The 22,794-nt window shown below is 40.2% G+C and overlaps 1 protein-coding gene across 1 annotated transcript in view; it reads left to right on the forward strand.

Moving 5' to 3' along the window:
* Nucleotides 1–22,794, forward strand: part of VWDE (von Willebrand factor D and EGF domains) — a 104,128-nt gene that overhangs the window by 48,027 nt on the left and 33,307 nt on the right. Inside the window, exons 8-18 of the mRNA XM_044294065.1 lie at nucleotides 1,508–1,725; nucleotides 2,409–2,482; nucleotides 3,312–3,585; nucleotides 9,518–9,726; nucleotides 11,199–12,148; nucleotides 12,225–12,361; nucleotides 13,402–13,557; nucleotides 15,340–15,444; nucleotides 17,118–17,232; nucleotides 18,086–18,336; nucleotides 21,991–22,210. Of these exons, the coding sequence (XP_044150000.1) occupies nucleotides 1,508–1,725; nucleotides 2,409–2,482; nucleotides 3,312–3,585; nucleotides 9,518–9,726; nucleotides 11,199–12,148; nucleotides 12,225–12,361; nucleotides 13,402–13,557; nucleotides 15,340–15,444; nucleotides 17,118–17,232; nucleotides 18,086–18,336; nucleotides 21,991–22,210 (2,709 nt within the window). The remainder of the gene's footprint in view (nucleotides 1–1,507; nucleotides 1,726–2,408; nucleotides 2,483–3,311; nucleotides 3,586–9,517; nucleotides 9,727–11,198; nucleotides 12,149–12,224; nucleotides 12,362–13,401; nucleotides 13,558–15,339; nucleotides 15,445–17,117; nucleotides 17,233–18,085; nucleotides 18,337–21,990; nucleotides 22,211–22,794) is intronic.

Here is a 22,794-nt window from a genome sequence, read left to right on the forward strand (position 1 = left end):
TTGGAAACATAACTTGCCGCGAGGGATTCTCAGTTTTGAGGTATGATAGGCATTTTTACAAATGGCATACTGTAACCATTATTGTCTCAGATTAGTGTTCCTGGGTTGGGTGGTTTTGGGAGGGGGGGGGGGCTTTGGGTTATGGGTGGGGGGAGGGCAGGAGGTAGTGTTTGGGGGGGGAATTAAGAAAAATCTGTGGAAATGTGAATTTGAGAGCTGACCAAAGATGTTTGCTTGTGCAATAATATCTGTCAAATTATCATCATTTATGTCTTGTACTTGCGTACATATTGTATGTAATCTTCCACTTCAATAAAGAGATTATAAAAAAAATAAATGAATATAACTACTATATTACTGCTCCTATGTACAAGAATATAACTACTATAATACTGCTCCTATGTACAAGAATATAACTACTATAATACTGCTCCTATGTACAAGAATATAACTACTATAATACCGCTCCTATGTACAATAATATAACTACTATAATACTGCCTCCTATGTACAAGAATATACTACTATAATACTGCTCCTATGTACAAGAATATAACTACTATAATATTGCCTCCTATGTACAAGAATATAACTACTATAATACTGCTCCTATGTACAAGAATATAACTACTATAATACTGCTCCTATCTGCAAGAATATAACTACTATAATACTGCTCCTATGTACAAGAATATAACTACTATAATACTGCTCCTATGTACAAGAATATAACTACTATAATACTGCTCCTATGTACAAGAATATAACTACTATAATACTGCTCCTATGTACAAGAATATAACTACTATAATACCGCTCCTATGTACAATAATATAACTACTATAATACTGCCTCCTATGTACAAGAATATACTACTATAATACTGCTCCTATGTACAAGAATATAACTACTATAATATTGCCTCCTATGTACAAGAATATAACTACTATAATACTGCTCCTATGTACAAGAATATAACTACTATAATACTGCTCCTATGTCCAAGAATATAACTACTATAATACTGCCTCCTATGTACAAGAATATAACTACTATAATACTGCGCCTATGTACAAGAATATAACTACTATAATACTGCGCCTATGTACAAGAATATAACTACTATAATACTGCTCCTATGTACAAGAATATAACTACTATAATACTGCTCCTATGTACAAGAATATAACTACTATAATACTGCTCATATATACAAGAATATAACTGCTATAATACTGCTCCTATGTACAAGAATATAACTGCTATAATACTGTTTCTACGTAGCTGATAGCTTTAGCTCATACAATGACTGCACTATAATAAATGAGAATATATTATGAAATCTATTAAAACAATAACAATATTTACAGTAGAGTTGAGCCTCCCTGGAGAATATTCGGTGTCAGTACATACTGATTAGTGTTTCTTTTGGCCGCTGTTTTATGGTGAGCGATGCTTTTGGCTATATTGTAGCAAATCTGGAAACCTCTTATGATTTTGTCTTTAGCAGCTGAAGAGAAACATGACTCAGATTTGGCACTTTCTTCCTGTGAAGTGAATCTCCTCCAGTCGAGCTGCCAAAACGAAACGTGCGGTCAAGCCGCCCTCTATTTTACTGCAGTGATGGACTTTGCCACGGATGGGGACACAGTGACCAGCATTGAAGTTGACCCCATAGTTAGCAGCAATTTCCTGTGGAATGGATATACACTGGACCCAGTACAGGTGTTACAATTTTAAACAAAAGTCTTTTTCTACATTTAAAGAGGCTCCATATACCTCACGCTAAGGGCTCATGCACACGACTATATTTATTTAGCCGTCCGCAAAAAATACGGATGATGTCAGTGTGCATTCCGTATTTTGCGGAACGGAACATCCAGCCCCTTATAGAACAGTATTATCCTTGTCCGTAATGCGGACAATAATAGGACATGTTCTATTTATTTATTTTTTTGCAGAACTGACATAAGGAAATGGAATGCACATGGAGTCATTTCGGGGTTTTTTTTTGCAACCCCCCCCATTGAAGTGAATGGTTCCGCATAATGGGAAAAAAATTAATAAATGGTCAGTCACCGAAACAAAATACATTCGTGTGCATGAGCCCTCAGCAGAAGAATAAGTATATATTTCTCTGAGGTCTTATAGATTGCAGTTTTATCACATTGCGTCTACCTGCAGCCACCACTAGGGGGAGTGTTAGAGCTTTCTGCATACATAGACCTCAGTCATAAATCGGTGCAATTAGCTCCCTCTAGTGGTAGCTGCAAAGAGCTGGAATATTATAATTTTAATTAAATCTCTATGCTGGAGATTTGGAGGTCTTTATCTTAAAAAAAAGCAAGGCACCATTTATATTACATAAGAATAAGTTATTAATTAGCAAAAAAATGTGTTTTCTTTAGATCACAGTGACAGACATCGCCAGTGCTTACTGCTATTCATTCACTGACCCCCATATCGTCACATTAGATGGCAGGTAATATTTCATACATCTCTGTGTCAATTATTTAACTAATTTTAATTGACAAAAGACCTCTCATACTGGCTCCTGTATGGCACCTGGTGCACCAGCATATATTTGGGGCCCCATACTGTGAAATGGTCAGGGCCCCCTGTCATGTCTTTGCTTTCTATCCTGGGATGCTATACAGAAATTATATTTTGAGCTTCATAAAAGGTTGCCCCTGGATAGGTCATAAGTGTCTGACCTCTGGGGGACTTACTGGTAGGACCCCCACTGATTGAGAGAGGAGGATCCTGTGCCCCCTTTTTTGAATGCCGGTCACATATGTGCATGGCAGCTACTAGGGATGAGCGAATCGACTTTGGATGCTAAAACTGAAATAAGCTGTCAAGGTGTCCCATGGCTGAAACCTTCAGAGATCAGCTGTAATCTGTGAGGGAACCCGGCAGAAGGTGCTTTATATCTCTGCAGCGCCACCAGAGGAGAAGTGAAGCATAACATGGTGCCCATTGAGATATATGGACTGTCATCCATGGACATGTTGGGTCCTCCAGTGACAGAGACAGTCTTTCTTGTGCTTCCAAGTTATTGATGGGTGGCCTTCCTTATAGAGGTGGCCATAACTTTACCAAAGGCTCAATAGGGCACCTGCTCAGGGTGTAATTCTAGCGCAGCACATTTGATAATGCCTGAGGAATATTACCTGAAAGATGAATTGCATGGAGTACGACTGATTGCTGAGGTTCCTGGTGGTTCATTATGGTGAAAGCATTGATTAGTGTGGGGTACTGCTGAGCACCCACGTAGGACAGGATAACCCAACATGTATATCTCTTTGCAGGTATTATGATAATTTTAACACTGGGACCTTTGTGCTTTATAAAAGTACATCTCGTGATTTCGAAGTCCACGTCCGGCAGTGGGATTGTGGAAGCGTCGAGCACCCGGCTTCATGTAACTGCGGCTTTGTAGCCAAGGAAGGGGGAGATATCATCACTTTTGACATGTGCAGCGGGCAGCTCCACGAGTCTCAGCCTCACCTGGCCGTGAAGACTCAGGAATCATCTGAGCCAAACTTCAGGATTACGGAATCTTATCACGGGAGGAAGATGACGGTACGTACCTCGAGAGATAACATCTGCAGCAAAGAGTGGTAACATAATATTATAGTGACCATGTCATTTATATATTCCACCCCCTTGAATCTCATCTCATAAATGTCAAGCTTCAGCCAAAAATATCCCTCTTACTTTCTCCACTTTCTCTACTTTTGTATGCACAACTCCTCTCCAGTTTGGACTTTTCTTCCTCACCCTAAGCCCCAACTTTAAAGGGAATGCGTCAATGATATTTATCAATATCTGGTTTTAAGTTAAATAAGTTAAGTAAATATTTCTTTTTTCTAATAGATTTATTTATAGGTAGAGATTACTGTGCAGGGAGGGGGAGTATATAAGCTGCAACCACTATCTGTTGTGGATGGTGGATCCTGTGTTTTTCATATATACGCACTCAAGCTCTTAACTCAAATTTCTTAACTCATTGCGTTATCTTGAGACAAAAGCCATTGAAAAGCAATTGAACGTGTTTGCTTAACGCATTTAGTTTAGATAACACGTCTCATAAATCATGAGTGTTAACTCTACTACATCCGTAGGTGGCCTGAGTGAAAAGTACAGGATATCAGTTTTTGGGAAAATTTTAAAAAATAGCATCGCCAAAAATCTAAAAAATATATATGTTTAACATAAAAACTTAATATAAAGGAGTTCTCTGGGATTTCCGTATTGATGACCTCAATACATACGTATTGAGGTCATCAATATGAGATCGGTAGGAGTCCAGCTTCCGGGACGCCCCGCCGATCAGCTGCATGAAGAGGCCGTGGGGGTCCCATGTGACGTCATGTTCATTGGTCACATGGCCTAGGCGCAGCTCAATCCCATGCAGCACCAAGCACATCCAATATACAATGGACGGCGCTGTGCTTGGTGAACCGTGAGGAGGCTGCAGAGCTTATGAGAGTGCTGCAGCCTCCTCAAACAGCTGATTGGTGGAAGTGCGGGGAGTAGGGTCTCCGCCGAACTCAAACTAATGATCTGAGGATAGGTCTTTAATGTGTAAATCCTGAAGAACCCCTTTAAATAACAGGTCATTCTCTAATGAAATGTTCCCTTTAAAATGAATACTCCTCTTCAAAAACGTTCTGCATAATCTCCTGTTAAGCATACAGGACTTCTCTCATGCTGCCCCTATCCTCTGGAATCTTCCTCCTCATCTTGTTAGATCCCCCCAACCCAGAGGCTTCAACCAAAAATGCTCTTCTAACATCACTGCTCAGTTATAAACTACTCTCTCAAACACTTTTCTACTTCTTCCACATATTGACCAAGTCCTCCAGAACTGCTTTCCAAACCCTAGACTTCTACCATGTTTAATACTCTGACACAATCCCTCAAAATGGTACTCTTCCAAAACTGGTAACCAGACTTCAGTGACATATACCCCTCTCTGCTTCTCAAGTCCCTAGTCCTCTGGGACTTTCCTCCTCAGTCTGTGTCGCTTCTAACCCCTCTTGTGATTGCCTAATACCTTTTCACTTCTATTGGCCATATTTCAGACCTTATTAAAAAAAAATATATATATATTGATCTGTTCTCCTCCTCTCTCACAATGTCCTTTGTGCATCCAGAACTTCTCTCGTGCTGCCCCTAGTTTCAGAAACGTACTTTCGAACTCATTTAAAGTTTCCCCATTTTTAAACCATCCTCAAGGAGATTTCCGAGCTACAGATATTAATTACGGTACCAATCTTCAGGATATGTCATCAATATCAGATTCATGGAGGCCTAACAATCAGCCCCTCCAGTGATCAGATCTTTCGGGCAGCAGTGGCACTGGAAACTCTACAGTGTAGGCAGCTGGAAGCAGACAGTGGCCATGCTAGGGTACTGAAGCTCAGATCCCATTCATGTGAATGGGAGCTGAGTTTCAATATGCCAGCGGTGAAAACTGCAGTGCATGAAGCTATCTGCTTCCAGCTCCGTACATGGTATAGTTTCTGGCACCATGGCTGCCTGAAACCGCTGATCGTGGGGGTGCTGAGTGTCGGAGCTGCTGATGACCCATCCTGAGGACTTCAATATCTGCAGCCTGTAGAAACATATTAACTATCTTCAACAAAGTGTCTCATATTAAGGCCTCATGCACACGACCGTATGTATTTTGCGGTCCGCAAAAAATACAGATGACGTCCGTGTGCATTCCGTATTTTGCGGAACGGAACAGCTGGCCCCTATTAGAACAGTACTACTCTTGTCCGTAATGCAGACAATAATAGGACATGTTCTATTTTTATACGGAAAGGAAATACGGACATACGGAAACGAAATGCACACAGAGTAACTTCCGTTTTTTTTGCAGACCCATTGAAGTGAATGGTTCCGCATACGGTCCGGAACGGACATCGAAATAAAATACGTTTGTGTGCATGAGCCCTAATAATGATACTATGTTTGCAGTCATATTAAACCCATTGCACTGGTGACTAGTGATGTCATCAGAAGAGCCACCAGCTGCCAATCACATGGGAAATCAAGCATGTGTGTCCGTAATCCAACCCTCTGAAGATACGTCTGTTTTCTATAAGGTTCCTGTAAAGTATTATCACCCATTTGGTTCCATATGTTCCTCTAAATCTAATGGTCTTCTGTTCTGCCATCGCGTCCCCTTCCACCATCCACATAGCATCCTTCCCTCCCCAAACACTTCAGATTCGTTACGTGATTTATTACCAGTCTTATGGCTGTAGGGGAGACTTTGAAATGTGATTCATGGCTTCCGCCGACTAAGGGGTTAACTCAACAGCCTGTGGGAAAGTATGAAGTCCCCTCACCAGAAAACAGATGTTTTCAGATGCTCCCAGTAAAGGGACTCATTGGAGAGGCCGAGGCAATTCTAATATTTACCTTGTAGAAGAGGCATCACGTCAGAGAAGGCTTCTGGTCTCGGCTTTCTGCTCACAATACTGTAACGCCATTGTCTGGAAAGCGTGAGCCGATCCCTGCCAATAATGTAAAGCTATTATAAGGCTCAGAATGACTGGGGATCGCTTGAGTCATTCACTTATCTTTCCAAGCCAAATACATTGTATTAAATCATGCCTGAAAGGACACATCTGTCTGTAGAGATGATGACTTGCTGGTCAGGGGTGTTTAGCGGATTAGTAACGGAGCAGGCTACAATAGGCTACAAGTGGCTACAATTGGTTATAATATGTTACAATGTATTAGAATATGTTTACAAGTGGCTACAATACTTTACAGTATGTTACAAATAGTTCTAATATGTAACAAGAGAAATTCATAAAATAAAACAAAGCAAGTATTCTACAAACTCTATACAGAGGCAGCCAAAAGAGCCTGGGGGGTCCTGTCGTACCTCCGATTTCACAAGGAGCCACAGCACCTACAAAGGTAACTTTTGACACATAAGGTGACCAATCCACACACCTTAAGTAGGTTGAGCGTAGGTTCAGCCATTGAATGAATGACGACCGCCTGGTGAATGATTGTTAAGTTGATAAATTTAGCAAAGGATGGCTAAAAAGATTGTTCGTTGTAAAATTTTTCCCGAAGAACAATTGTTTTGGTTGATCAACTTTTAGGCTTCCAAAACCAAAAATATTTCCCTGACTTCTCTCAGTTTCTGATCTCACATAATCTCTTGCACACCCAAAGCTTCTTCTTTAGGCCTCATGCACACGGCTGTTGTTTTGGTCCGCATCCGAGCCGCAGTTTTTGCGGCTTGGATGCGGACCCATTCACTTCAATGGGGCCGCAAAAGATGCGGAGAGCACTCCGTGTGCTGTCCGCATCTGTTGCTCCGTTCCGTGGCCCCGCCCAAAAAATATAACATGTCCTATTCTTGTCCACACTTTGCGGACAAGAATAGGCAGTTATATTAAAGGCTATTCCGCAAATTGCACACGGACGCCATCCGTGTTTTGCGAATCCGCGGTTTGCAGACCGCAAAAAAGCTGAACTGTCGTGTGCATGTAGCCTTACTCTTTTCTTCCTAACACTTTTGATCTTCCTCTACCTTAAAGGAGTTGGCCCATCTCAGGCATTGATGGCATATTACATATATTTTTTTATTTTTATAAAATAACCTACAAAAATCTCTCCGTCCAATCAGACAGCATCAAAAACCCATAGAACAAAACCACGTTTACACATACCAAAAAGGCAATGGGACTCCAAATATACAAACATATTACAATCTTTATTAATTAATTAATCTAAGTAGATAATAATTCAAGAGAAGATAGAAAACGATACAGGAAGCAATGCAAAGGGCATTATATCCCGTATAGTGATCCGAGCCTTTAAAATAGAAGATGGAAATAAATGGCGCTACTGGGTATGTCACTATAGAAATAATAATAATCCCCAATAAATCACAGAGGGGCAGTTATGTCCGAAGCCTTGAGGGTGAAACTCGCGTCGAGGTGGCATACATTCCAGGTTATAGTGTACCATGTCACCAATAGTGCTGGAGGGGTTAAAAAAATAAAAATAATAATTTAACTCACCCCATCCACTTGTTCACGCAGCTCGGCTTCTTTTCTGTCTTCATCTTTGCTGTGCAGTAGGAAAAGGACCTGTGGTGACGTCACTGCGCTCATCACATGGTCCGTCACATGATCCATCACCATGGTGATGGATCATGTGATGGACCATGTGATGAGCGCAGTGATGTCATCAAAGGTCCTTTACCCAGGTCCTGAAGAAAGAAGACAGAAGAGGTGCCGGCTGCGCGAACAAGTGGATTAAGGTGAGTTAAATTTTTTTATTTAATTTTTTAACCCCTCCATCCCTATTGTACTATGCATTCTGTATTAAGAATGTATTATTTTCCCTTATAACACGGTTATAAGGGAAAATAATAGCAATCTACACAATACCTAACCCGAACTTCTGGGAAGAAGTCCGGGTTCAGGTCTGGGCACCAAACATGCCGATTTTTCTCACGCACGTGCAAAACGCATAAAAAATCGTGCATTTTCCCGCGACGCACCCGCATCTTATCCGGCCCAAAACCATGACGCCCGTGTGAAAGAGGCCTTAGAGAAGAATATTTTGATAATATGGTGCCATCCTATGCTTCGTAGAATGTCTATGGTTGTACTGTATGTAACTTGGTACAGGCTTCACTGAGTCAGAAAGGTTGTCATATCTACCAGGTCCAAGGCAAGCATGCTATCTTGCGGGCAGGTTCCACCTGGATTCACTTAGTCAGAAGTGCAAAAATGTCAGTTTGATTACTGCTTTATTGTGAAAAGAATTTGAAGAAAAAAAACAGCAATGTTTCGACACATAGGCCTTCCTCAAGCTGCATAAGTCCAGGCTCCTTCCATAGAAGGAGCATCTCTATTTTTAGAGGACCGGACATGTCCATGCTGATATCTAAAGGATGCTGAAAATAAAGTCCTTCCTGGTTCTTTTGAGTCACAGAAGGGATCACACGATCTTTGTTCTTGCTGTTTGTTGGCCGTGAAGAATTATATAGAACTGTCTATGAATCCATGGACCAGGAAGGGCTTTTCCAGCTCTCCTGTTTGGCATTTTGAGTATCACACTGAAGTCAATATTTTGATGAGTACTTTAAAAGAGTTGCCCACCTTGGACAGTCCCTACATCTTGGAAGGGTCCTTTGACAAAAAAAAAAGATATCAAAGTGTTGCCCTGCTGGCACTAGAAATCAACTGTGATCTGTGGGGATATCTCTCAGCAAGTGTCAAATTCCCCTGCAGCGCCACCATAGGGGAAATGAAGCATTACACCTTGTCCATTCATATCAATGGGTTGTCTGTGTAACACAGGACAGGTCCTCCAGAGTGAGAGATGCTCTTTGTAGCTGTTCTCCACTCTTGATGTTTAAAAATGGGTTCTAAAGCTGGAGAAATCTTTTAAGTAAGGTGCAAATCTACAGGAGGGGTGAATATCTCAACACGGAATGGTAAAATGCACAATCTTGTGGTTTCAGATTTTGTTCTCATCTGGAGCTTTCATCCGAGCTGATGTGAGTGACTGGGGGATGAGTTTGACGTTGAGGGCTTCCAACATGGACTTCAAGAACACGCTGGGACTTTGTGGAACGTTTGATGGAAATGCGAATAATGATTTTCATGACAAAAAAGGAGTCCAGCTGGAAGAGACCTCGCATGGACGCCTTTATTTCATCAATGAGTGGAAGTAAGAAGCTCACTCCATACTAGGGGTATACATTTATGATTGTATTGTCGTAGGCCATTTATATCTCGGACACACATTTGGGACCTCTCAATATCTTGTTGAAATCGGTGAGTTTGGCCAACTGTGTATGGCCAGCTCGAGTAGATCCTTAAAAATCAACAAATACAGTACAGCAAAAAGTTCTTTGTTTCTAGAAAAAGTAGGGGTCATTAAATAACTCAGAGTAAAAATCCAGAACTTTACTTAAAAAATAGTGTAAAAGCAACCCATAGTACATGCGGTCAGACTTGTACCTAATGTTCTGATTTTTCATGGACGTCCATGAACCAATTGACATAGCAAACTGGGGCTGGCCTTATAGTTTATGGCACAATTGAGAAAGGTTCAACATGTGCCAGAATGCATCCTAGTGTTAAGGTAATGGGTGTGGTGGAATCACTATGTCAACCGAACAGATTTGACTTCAGGGTACTGTTAAGGCTGTTATCCTAATCGTCCTCTGGTATTCCCTTTAACCCCTACACAAGGATCTGGACTTTGCTGCAAGGGAACCACCAAACTGCTGCCTCCTGCAGTAGTCTCTATTTGGTGGACTGTTTAGCCATGGAGGGCAAGTGACACTGATGCAGGGTACTGAGGGATCAGGCAAAACCGTAGTCAGGACAAGCTGAGGTCAGGGTGGGCAGCTCAGGGTCAGTACTGTGAAGAGGCAGAGGTCAGGTCAGGCAGCGTAGGGTCAAAGTCCAGGTAGTAGGCAGAAGTCTGCACACAGAAAGTCAATGTAAACAGCATATGTTAGCAGGGAACTAGCTGACTAGGAAATCTATTGCTCAGGCCTCCTCCCATAGGGGAAGTGCCTTAAAGGGGTTCTCTGGGCTTTTAATATTGATGACCTATCCTCAGTATACATCAATATCAGATCGGCGAGGGTCTGACACCCAGCACCACCGCCGATCAGCTTTCTGAAGGGAAGGCACAGACAGTGTGTGCGTGCCATCTCCCTTCCCTCTTCCTGCTTGTCATAGACTTAGCAGCTGATCTGTGGGGGTTGCCAGGTGTCGGACCCCCGACGATCTGATATTGATGACCTATCCTGAGGATAGGTCATCAATATTAATTGCCCGGAGAAAACCCTTTAAGTACGCAAAGGGGACCTGACATTGAGGTGAGGAGGGAGAGAGTAACCCCGGCAGCCGTGCATGCATGACAGAGGAAGAAAGAGGCAGGCAAGTTCCGCCAGGAACAAGGAGACCGAGGGAAGTGAGCAGAGCAGTGGCCACAGGCCGCCGATGCAATACCTTGTATCTAGATGCATCAATAAAAAAAGAAAACTAAAAGAGCACTACATTATGCCCAGTGTATGACTTGTCCCAAGGAGTTATATGCCACCCTCTACAAAGCTACTCCCTATCAAAGTTTTCCATAATGTAGTATCAGAAATGATGCAATGTATGCTTTTCTTGGTCTTACAGGATTCCTGCCGGAGAAAGTTTATTTGATAAAATCCCAACTTCCATTCCGCAAAACATTGAGAAGACCAAATATTGTGGTTGCACATCTACCCCAGGAAGAAACCTTCCCCGGCAATCACCATATACAGTCCTTACCAATTCTCTACAAGATGTCTCTGCCTGCACTGGAAAAGAAAATGTAAGGTTTCTCACCTTAATCCCAGTCTTGGATGTAACGAATGAGTACGTGTTCTCAGCCGATACCAGTCGGAATCTTCAGAAACGCTCTGTGGACAATCTCCAAGAATATAACCCATTATCTATAGGCTTCGAAGGGATGCCCACCAACCCTGTAGATGTGAAGAATGTTTCAAGAAGAAATGTTATCTCAAGGAGACCACCACAACATGTGCGGAGCTACAGAAGCCCAAGCAAAGAGAAAGTTATGAAAAATCGAGCTAAACGTCAAAATTATTATGAAGATCTCTCAATGTTTCCCTATCAAAGTCTAAGCCAAACAGACTTAGAAGGCTTCAGCTACTTTTTTCCCGAGGATCACTCCACAGAAACTCCTCCTGAGCTTATTCCTTCTTGGCCTACTGCATCAGGGTTGACTCATTCCTATGCTTCAGCAGTTTGCCAACAGGCAATTTTTAACTCCAGTATTGGGAAATTGTGCTCTGGATTCCTGGAGAAACCTCTCATGGATGTCATTGACATGTGCATTACAGATATATTATTGAAAGATGACCTAGGATGGACCGAAGCTGGTTTACCTCTCCTGGAGAATGAGTGTGAAAGAAAAATATTGGACTTTAGACAAGACAAAGCAAGAAGCTACCAGATTCCAGTTGAGAAGATTCTGTTGGAATTGAGATGTCCCAACCTCTGTAGCTCCAATGGGCAGTGTATGGAATGGGGCTGTTCCTGCTTCGATGGGTATAGCTCCTATGACTGTAGCATTTTGTCTGGTAAGTTTGGTCATCATGTGTATGTTCAGTCGATATGTGACAATCAATGACATATTCTCTTGTAACTCTCGTAAAGACCAGGTGCCTGAAATTTCTGAGCTTGAAAATTTTGGACTTTGTGATGTTCGAAGGTACGACTGCACCTCTGTAAGAGTATTTGGTCTGGGCTTCAAGGAGGGAGAGAGTCTAAAATGTGAATTTACAAAGCAACAGGTATGTAGATTGTGGGAGAGTGACTGCATGTTAGTCACAGGTGAAGATATTATGTCAAATGTCTTTATGTCAACGCCAAGCTTCAAGGAAATGATTGAAATTTCTAGGATGTAGATGAATCAAAGGATGCCTCATTTTGAGACCATACAGAGAAAAATAAGTTACTGTGTGCATATATTACAATACTTATCCTGTACTGATCCTGAGTGACATCCTGTATTATACTCCAGAGCTGCACTCACTATTCTCCTAGTGCAGTCACTGTGAACATACATTACATTACTTATCCTGTACTGTGCATGATGGGCTCCGATATGTTCCTGACAGGAATATATTGGCAAAAGTCTCAGCTTTTAATATCTGCTTGTATGGCTAGCCAGTATAGTCAGTGGCATATTCGTTTGGTGCATTTTTTTCTGTGATTTATATAATTATATTTTTATCCGCACAATGCTCCGTTTTGTGTAGGATGCCTTTGTGGTGCATGTGGACCGCGCCGGCATCCTCCATTGTACGCATTTTTTGCTGGGGATGGTCGTTTGCTGCGGTCCACATGCGGTGGGACTGCTCCCCCAATGAGAAACACGCTACAGTGTTTGGGGTTTGGGCAGTTCCCCCATATTTGCCACTATATTTCTGTGATTTTGTTTTATCCTGTACTGATCCTGAGTTACATCCTGTATTATACTCCAGAGCTGCACTCACTATTCTGCTGGTGGAGTCACTGTGTACATACATTATATTACTTATCCTGTGCTGATCCTGAGTTACATCCTGTATTATACTCCAGAGCTGCACTCACTATTCTGCTGGTGCAGTCACTGTGTACATACATTACTTATCCTGTACTGATCCTGAGTTACATCCTGTATTATACTCCAGAGCTGCACTCACTATTCTGCTGGTGCAGTCACTGTGTACATACATTACATTACTTATCCTATACTGATCCTGAGTTACATCCTGTACTATGCTCCAGAGCTGCTCCCTATGGACTAACTAAACTGTCCTCCTTGCTTCCATTTTTCCCATGCTCCCAGTATAGTGGAGGCAGATGGATCCTTCTTGAGCCAGTATTCACACAGGCTACATTCAGAAACCCCAGAGCTGTGGACTGCCAGATTCCTGCCGATGTAGCCCAGTCTGACGGGATGGATCCTGTAGATGAGAAACCCATCGCTCGCCTGAGAGTTAAGGTATTGCCTCTAATTAGTTCTTTTGGGCAGGAGATGATAAAATGAACCCTTATTATGAAAGGAGAATTTTAAGTACTGAATGTTGTCATTATAATGGTGTACAGCACAGTATGGTGGTATTATTATAGTGTATAGAACTGTACTGAGTTATCACCATTATAGTATAGTATAGTATAGTATAGCATTATCATGATGTGTAGTGCTGTATGATGTTATCATGGTATATAATACTGTACAGCATTATCATGGTGTATATCATTGCATGGCGTTATCATTATGGTGTGCAGAATTGTATAGTGTTATTATTATACTTCTTTACTGTAGAAATTCAGGTGCAAAACAATACAGGCGAGGCATAGGTCTGGCTTCTCCAGTCTCCTCCCTCACAGAAGAAGGGTTTAATGTTAAGGAAAGGCCGGAGCTAGCTGTCCCTCTCTCTCTTCAGAAGACTGGTACCCTGGTCCAAGGCTGGTGATCCAGGGTCTGTAGCAGAGTATCCCAGTCTCAGTGTCTTGTTCTGGTCACTCAATAGTTTGGTAGAGTCTCCTCTTCTGAGCACTGTTCCCTAACTGCAGAACACTAGGGGCTATGACTGCTCTCCTTATATACAGTTTCTGGCTGAACTAGAACCTTCTAGTGGGAGGGGTAGAGTGGAGAAACTCAGCACAAACAGATACAAAGTTACAACTCCCGTCTGTCATAGACTTACATTAGAGCTTCAAAGACACTCAATGCCAATGACACAGCAGTTTTCCCAGACTAAAACAATTTTCCAGACATAATAACAGAGCTAAACCAGACATTCAAAAGGTCAGACTGTCCGGTTTTGGTAGTAAACGAATTAGCTGTGGAAAATTACCAGCTTCTGATTCAAAGTCCCAAAAGTCTTTCAGTATTCATTAACTCTTTCCACAGTGCTGTGCAAATACAGTGAAAATGAGCAGGATATAAATCACAACATACATATAAAATTTAGTTATACAGTACTAAACAGTACAAGTCAATGCAAGTTAACCCTTTCAAGAGAAATAAAGTAAGGAGTTGATGACTTTGCATAGTAGAAACAGGGGGAAATGTCCACAAATGTTCAGGCTTCACAGTACCCCTGCTCCAGGGCACTACACATTGTATGGTGCTATTATAGTGTATAGCACAGTATGGTTTTAACTTTACCATAGTGTATGGCACTGTATGGTGGTATTATTATCATGATGTATACACTGTATGACAGTATTATTATTAAAATATACAGAAGCATGTAGTGTTATTATTATCATGGTGTAAAGCATTATATGGCAATATCTTTATCATAGTGTATAGAACTGTATAGCGGTATCATTATTACAGTGTATAACACTGTACATTATTGTTATCACGGTCTACATCACTGTATGGCGGTATCATTATTATGGTATAAAACATTGTATGGCACTGTATGCTGATATTTTGAGAACTATATGGGACTACTACTAGTCTCATTCTTGTCACCCTCCACACCCTACGTCTGGTTTTACAGGACTTCATTTTCCTGATCTATGGAGAACATTTGGATTGAGGAATTTGTCTGAAATTCCGGTGTCTGAATGTTTCCTTTCTCATAGAAAAGGGATGGCTTTGACCCCTAGATATAGAATTATGGTCTGGCTTGGAAAAATTTCTGGAGAGGCCAAAGCCCAGTCCTAATGATAAGAAAATGCAACATACCGCTATTACTACAGCCCAAAAACATCACAACCATCGTGTCATGGAGCAGTCATTTACAATTCATGCTGTCATTTGCAGTTGTCGAATGATGGCGAAATATTCAGCAACTTTAAATCGATGACACTATATGATGGAGCCTGCCAGACCTGCGACCCCTTGTCAGAAGGGCTTTGTACACTGAAGGTAAGTTATAGCACTTGTATCCACATTGGATAATCCCTTATGTTAGAGGGTCTTCCAATGATATTCTCACCACATGGTGTCTGGCTGCGTCGCCAGCTATGATCTATGGAGGAATGTAGTACCAAGTGTAACATTTCTATGTAGTGCCCCCACAGGCGGGATGGAGTATTACACAGTTCTCAGAAGCCAAGTCCTTCAGGAGGAGATGGAACTGCTCTTTGTTGCCATTCTCTCTGTTAGATAACAGTTAAAAAGCTATGGACACCCTTGGGGACAATTTTTGTATATTATATTCTTCTCATTTTGGGCTAAAAATTTATTTTTCCAATTGGTCTACTGTTTAGTTAACATTTTCAACAGTTTTTCCTCTACAGCTTCCACTTTTAGTGCATCTGCAGACTGACACTCAATCACAGGGAATCCATCAGAGAACTGATCTGTAGCCCTTCTCTGTACTTCCCCGCAGATCATAAACACTCATTATAGCTAATCAGTATGATAAGAACTTACCTATAATGGCTGTTTAGGAGCTGTCAGGAGTTCAGAGATCAGAGCTATAGATCGTAATGGAACAAATGCATTTCTACTGTTAAAAACCTTTTACCGAACTCGGTTTCGGTTCCAATTGGTACCTTGGAACCGAACCCGAGTTCGGTAAAAGTTTTTTTACAGTAGAAATAAATTTCTGAAGTTATTACCTGAAATCCTGCGAGACTTCGCAAAGTAATAGGGCTCATAGAAGCCAATACATTCTAATACTGTACAGAGTGCTCGCTTCGTACAGTATTCTAACGAAGTTTTATAAAACATCCGAAGTCGATTCGCTCATCGCTAATTGTAGCAGAGAAGTTGGTTCACAGAGCATTGTCTAGTCCGGAAACGATTGTATCCACTTCTCAGCTGAGAACAGGACTAGCTATGGATAGGTTTGCTGCCTCTGAATGGAAGCAAGAGTGCTCTCCTTCACTGACTGTAAGCAGTGATCCTAAAGATAGTGAGGAATTAAAGGGGTTGTATCATCTCACACATCGGGGGCATATCACTAGAACAGTGTTTCCCAACCAGTGTGCCTCCAGCTGTTGCAAAACTACAACTCCCAGCATGCCTGCACAGCCAAAGGCTGTGTGGGCATGCTGGGAGTTGTAATTTTGCAACAGCTGGAGGCACACTGGTTGGGAAACACTGCACTAGAACATGCCCCCAATGTCTGAGTTTCTGTCCCACCTCTGGGACCCGCACCTATCTCCAAATCGGAGCCTGCAAAGAGAAGGAGCGAGGAACGCGCATGCGCAGTTGCCCTCCATTGATTTCTATAGGAATGCCAAAAATAGGCAAGAACCTATCGGACATTGGAGGCATAGCCTAGTAATATGTCCCTGATGTATGAGATGACACAACCCCTTTAAGTTGTCAAACTTTTAATTGACTTCAGATTTATTAACTTTGAAACCCTTTCAGTCTATTGTAATAAAAATTTTAAGAAACCTTTATTTTTATCAGTCCCTCGAGGTTGTGATCCTAAGGCACTTGGCCAAAAGTCACTGCTTCTTGACAACTGCTGCGATCCTGGCAGTTCTGACAATGTCACAGGGTGGGAGCGAATCCCCCATTGTCTGACTCATTGAAATTAGACTTCAGCTCAGTGTGAAGAAAATAATTCTCATTCTTTTTAGGAGAAAACGTGTAACATTGACGGACTCTGCTATGCTGAAGGAGATACAAACCCAACAAGTCCCTGCTTAGTCTGCAAGCCAAGTGCCTCCAAGTTAACCTGGTCCATTGCCGAAAGTAAGATCCTTGTCTCTCAGGAATATTCATAGAAGATGAAGGGTTTCTCAGGACTCTTAGAGAAGACCTCTTAAAGAGGACCTGTCAGCTAGTCCTGAGATGACTATTTTAGCAGTATTTTCTGCACATGATTATTGCGGCCATCTTCTCTGAACTGCTCACAGCATAGCCACATGGACCATAGGAACCTATAGTCTGGAAATGACCAATTGTTTTTTTTTATGGGAGTATGTAGTGGGCATCCTTTGTGAGCTCTGTATAGATGATTGTGCAGGGAGGGGGAGTTTATATGCTGTGATATCACCAATTTTGTATGGTGGATCCTGTGTTATCTATACTGACGTGTTATTTGTAATCTTGCCTGGGATGATAATGAGATGACTGTTGAGAAGTGACCTCTAAAGAGCATGAAATCACAGCCTATTATGGGCTTAGTTGCAAGTGTGAAACTTCCGGATTGCATTGTTTTGTGAGCTGTACAAAAATGATTGTGAAGGGAGGGGGAGTAGATAAGCTGTGACATCACTTATTTTGAGTAGTGGATCCTGTGTTATCTATATAGAGATGTTACTTGTCATTGTAATCCTGCCTGTGATGATAAAGAAATGACTGAGGGGAAGTAATCTATAGACAGCAGGAAATCTCAGCCTATAATGAGGCTTAATGGCTAGTACAAAAACTTTGCAACAAAGTATCATGGTCCCAAATTAAAGACCCAAAAAGTCATATTTTAGTTTCATTGATACCTGGATGATGTCCACTAATATGCACCATCAGCCATGAGCGTGCTCAGGAAATGGAAAGGTTATTGTCATGGTCATGCCTCTCCCACCACCATCTTCTTCTCTTTCAGATAATCAGCCTCCTGAGCTCCATTCCTTACCAGAAAAGCTGCAGACCTTTTATGGCGAGAACTTTGTCTACCAGTTTGTGGGGTCAGATCCTGAAGGTTCTGCAGTCCTGTTCTCCATAGAATCTGGTCCACAAGGCGCCATTTTATCTCCAGCAGGATTACTGATCTGGAAAGTTATGTCACTGGATACAGAGAGAATTGTGTTTTCCGTCATAGATGACTGCAATGCCAAGACGAGCGTCACAGTGGAGGTATGTTACATGAAGTCATTTGACACAAAGCTCCAAGTCCCCTGCATAGATAATAGACAAGTGAAAAAAATTAAGCCTGCCTCCAGAGGAATCTCAAGAGCTTACTGTGTTAGTATTAAGTTCAATATATGAATAGGTTAAAGTAAGCTCCCCCTAGTGGTGGCTACTGGTAGAAAAAATGCCATCATTCATCTTTGATGGGGATTTGGAGATTTGTATCAGAAATATGGATCTCCAATAGGTATGAAGAGATATCGAGAAATTAATTAGCAAGAGTTTAGTAGATCTTCTCCTTCCAGACCCTAATCTTAAGAACTTGTGTCTGTCACACCAAGCTCTGTCACCTCTTCACACAAGACTAGCACTCTACTCTCCTAAAAAGCTCTGCACTGCAGAGACCTTTGTTCTGTCTCTGACCACTTCAAAATTCTCATGGTCAGAGTGACAAAGGTATCAAAGCTTTCACTCTTATTCTGAAGACACCTTAATATAGAATTTCAGAAGAATAAAATTCTTCAGAACATTGTTTCAGTATAGAATTATCCAAAGCAATATTAATGTAGAACTGATAGGAGTGAGACCTTCCTGAAGATGGAGAACCTGAAGTGTCTTCTGCCTATATGACCTGAACCACAAATACCATCTCTTTGATGTTCACACCACGCTGATCTCAGTAAACTGCATCTCTTCAACATGAAAGTTTCAGTCACTTCACATAAATGTGCACTTACCTGCCCCACAAATAACAGAATGGAATAAAGAACTTACACCTTGTGTCACATATCATCACTGCTTTATTGTACCGTCAAACAGTAAATCAGACTCAGTGACATGGAATAAACTAAAGAGCAACTCACACTAAATGCAAATTACTGCAAATTCTTAAACATCTAGGAAGTATTATAGCAGTTATATTCTTGTACATAGGGGGCAGTATTATAGTAGTTATATTCTTGTACATAGGAGCAGTATTATAGTAGTTATATTCTTGTACATTGAAGGCAGTATTATAGTAGTTATATTCTTGTACATAGGAGGCAGTATTATAGTAGTTATATTCTTGTACATAGGAGGCAGTATTATAGTAGTTATATTCTTGTACATATGAGGCAGTATTATAGTAGTTATATTCTTGTACATAGGAGCAGTATTATAGTAGTTATATTCTTGTACATAGGAGGCAGTATTATAGTAGTTATATTCTTGTACATAGGAGCAGGATTATAGTAGTTATATCATTGTACATAGGAGCAGTATTATAGTAGTTATATTCTTGTACATAGGAGCAGTATTATAGTAGTTATATTCTTGTACATAGGAGCAGTGTTATAGTAGTTATATTCTTGTACATAGGAGCAGTATTATAGCAGTTATATTCTTGTACATAGGAGCAGTATTATAGTAGTTATATTCTTATACATAGGAGCAGTATTATAGTAGTTATATTCTTGTACATAGGAGCAGTATTATAGTAGTTATATTCTTGTACATAGGAGCAGTATTATAGTAGTTATATTCTTGTACATTGAAGGCAGTATTATAGTAGTTATATTCTTGTACATAGGGGCAGTATTATAGTAGTTATATTCTTGTACATTGAAGGCAGTATTATAGTAGTTATATTCTTGTACATAGGAGCAGTATTATAGTAGTTATATTCCTGTACATAGGAGCAGTATTATAGTAGTTATATTCTTGTACATAGGAGCAGTATTATAGTAGTTATATTCTTGTACATAGGAGCAGTATTATAGTAGTTATATTCTTGCACATAGGAGCAGTATTATAGTAGGTATATTCTTATACATAGGAGCAGTATTATAGTAGTTATATTCTTGTACACAGGAGACAGTATTATAGCAGTTATATTCTTGTACATAGGAGCAGTATTATAGTAGTTATATTCTTGTACACTGGAGCAGTATTATAGTAGTTATATTCTTGTACATAGGAGTAGTATTATAGTAGTTATATTCTTGTACATAGGAGCAGTATTATAGTAGTTATATTCTTGTACAGAGGAGCAGTATTATAGTAGTTATATTCCTGTACATAGGAGCAGTATTATAGTAGTTATATTCTTGTACATAGGAGCAGTATTATAGTAGTTATATTCTTGTACATAGGAGCAGTGTTATAGTAGTTATATTCTTGTACATAGGAGCAGTATTATAGCAGTTATATTCTTGTACATAGGAGCAGTATTATAGTAGTTATATTCTTGTACATAGGAGTAGTATTATAGTAGTTATATTCTTGTACATAGGAGCAGTATTATAGTAGTTATATTCTTGTACAGAGGAGCAGTATTATAGTAGTTATATTCCTGTACATAGGAGCAGTATTATAGTAGTTATATTCTTGTACATAGGAGCAGTATTATAGTAGTTATATTCTTGTACATAGGAGCAGTGTTATAGTAGTTATATTCTTGTACATAGGAGCAGTATTATAGCAGTTATATTCTTGTACATAGGAGCAGTATTATAGTAGTTATATTCTTATACATAGGAGCAGTATTATAGTAGTTATATTCTTGTACATAGGAGCAGTATTATAGTAGTTATATTCTTGTACATAGGAGCAGTATTATAGTAGTTATATTCTTGTACATTGAAGGCAGTATTATAGTAGTTATATTCTTGTACATAGGAGGCAGTATTATAGTAGTTATATTCTTGTACATAGGAGGCAGTATTATAGTAGTTATATTCTTGTACATAGGAGCAGTATTATAGTAGTTATATTCTTGTACATAGGAGCAGTATTATAGTAGTTATATTCTTGTACATAGGGGCAGTATTATAGTAGTTATATTCTTGTACATTGAAGGCAGTATTATAGTAGTTATATTCTTGTACATAGGAGCAGTATTATAGTAGTTATATTCCTGTACATAGGAGCAGTATTATAGTAGTTATATTCTTGTACATAGGAGCAGTATTATAGTAGTTATATTCTTGTACATAGGAGCAGTATTATAGTAGTTATATTCTTGCACATAGGAGCAGTATTATAGTAGGTATATTCTTATACATAGGAGCAGTATTATAGTAGTTATATTCTTGTACACAGGAGACAGTATTATAGCAGTTATATTCTTGTACATAGGAGCAGTATTATAGTAGTTATATTCTTGTACACTGGAGCAGTATTATAGTAGTTATATTCTTGTACATAGGAGGCAGTAATATAGTAGTTATATTCTTGTACATAGGAGGCAGTATTATAGTAGTTATATTCTTGTATATAGGAGCAGTATTATAGTAGTTATATTCCTGTACATAGGAGCAGTATTATAGTAGTTATATTCTTGTACATAGGAGCAATATTATAGTAGTTATATTCTTGTATATAAGGGACAGCATTATAGTGGCTATAGTTTTGTACACAGGGGGCAGTGTTATACAAAATATATTAACCCTTGCATAAATATTCATGTAGTACCATTGTATTAGTGTTGGTAGTGTATTTTCAAGAACAGCTGAGTACAGTCAGCAGATGACAACCACTGTTTGTACTGTTTCCTTCTATTCCTCACATATCTGAGATGCTCGTACAGACGGGTGACACTGAGTTCTGAAAAAAGTATGAAATAAGCCCTTTCATGGAGTTTTTACAATTCATGGTCGGTTCATTCTTATATTTTTCTAGATGTTTGTTAAAGCCTGTGGATGCCTGAATGGTGGATCGTGTACAGCAAATGTAAATTTCCCTCCAGGAAAAGGGGAATATCTCTGCGTCTGTGCTCCAGGATATGAAGGAGACAGCTGTCAGAGAGATATCGATGATTGCCAGCCTAACCCGTGCCGTGCAGGAAGATGTGTGGACCAGGTCAACCGCTATCACTGTGAATGCCCTGCTGGCCTTAAAGGTACAGAGCCGAACATAGCAGAGCACCTTCATAGTAGTTTCAGACGGCATTGTGAGAGACATTCAAGGAAGAAGTTCCAGAAGTTTCTTTTTTTTTTTAGTTTTATTTATAGATTCTTGGGTCACGATTCTTTATATGGTTATAATAATTGTTTATTTTTATGTTATTGCTGATATTGATCTTTGTTTTACTGTTATCCTAGAAAACTTAATACAAAATAGAAAACGCTTGTTTATCGGGTAATTGGATCGTTTGTGCAGCACAAAAAAAATCCTTGCTTCCGGGTGGCAGATCAGGCAGTGTAACCATCATCTGCTGCCGGGAAACAACGCGTCTGTATGGGGACGAGCGATGGCATTAGCGATCGCTGCTCCCCATACTCTGGAGGAGCTAGAGGAGATGGGAGCATGTCAATGCCGAGGTCTCCTACGCTAGCAATCAGTAGACTGTCTGCTATAATATTGTCCCGTGTAAAGCAATCTTCAGAGGTGGACAGAGAAATAAGAAAAGGAACTAACAGCAGGTGGCGCTATAATTGAAAATTTTTATTATTTTATTATTTATTAATAATTATTGAATAACTC

This window comes from Bufo gargarizans, chromosome 5 (assembly GCF_014858855.1).
Source record: "Bufo gargarizans isolate SCDJY-AF-19 chromosome 5, ASM1485885v1, whole genome shotgun sequence".
Taxonomy (NCBI): domain Eukaryota; kingdom Metazoa; phylum Chordata; class Amphibia; order Anura; family Bufonidae; genus Bufo; species Bufo gargarizans.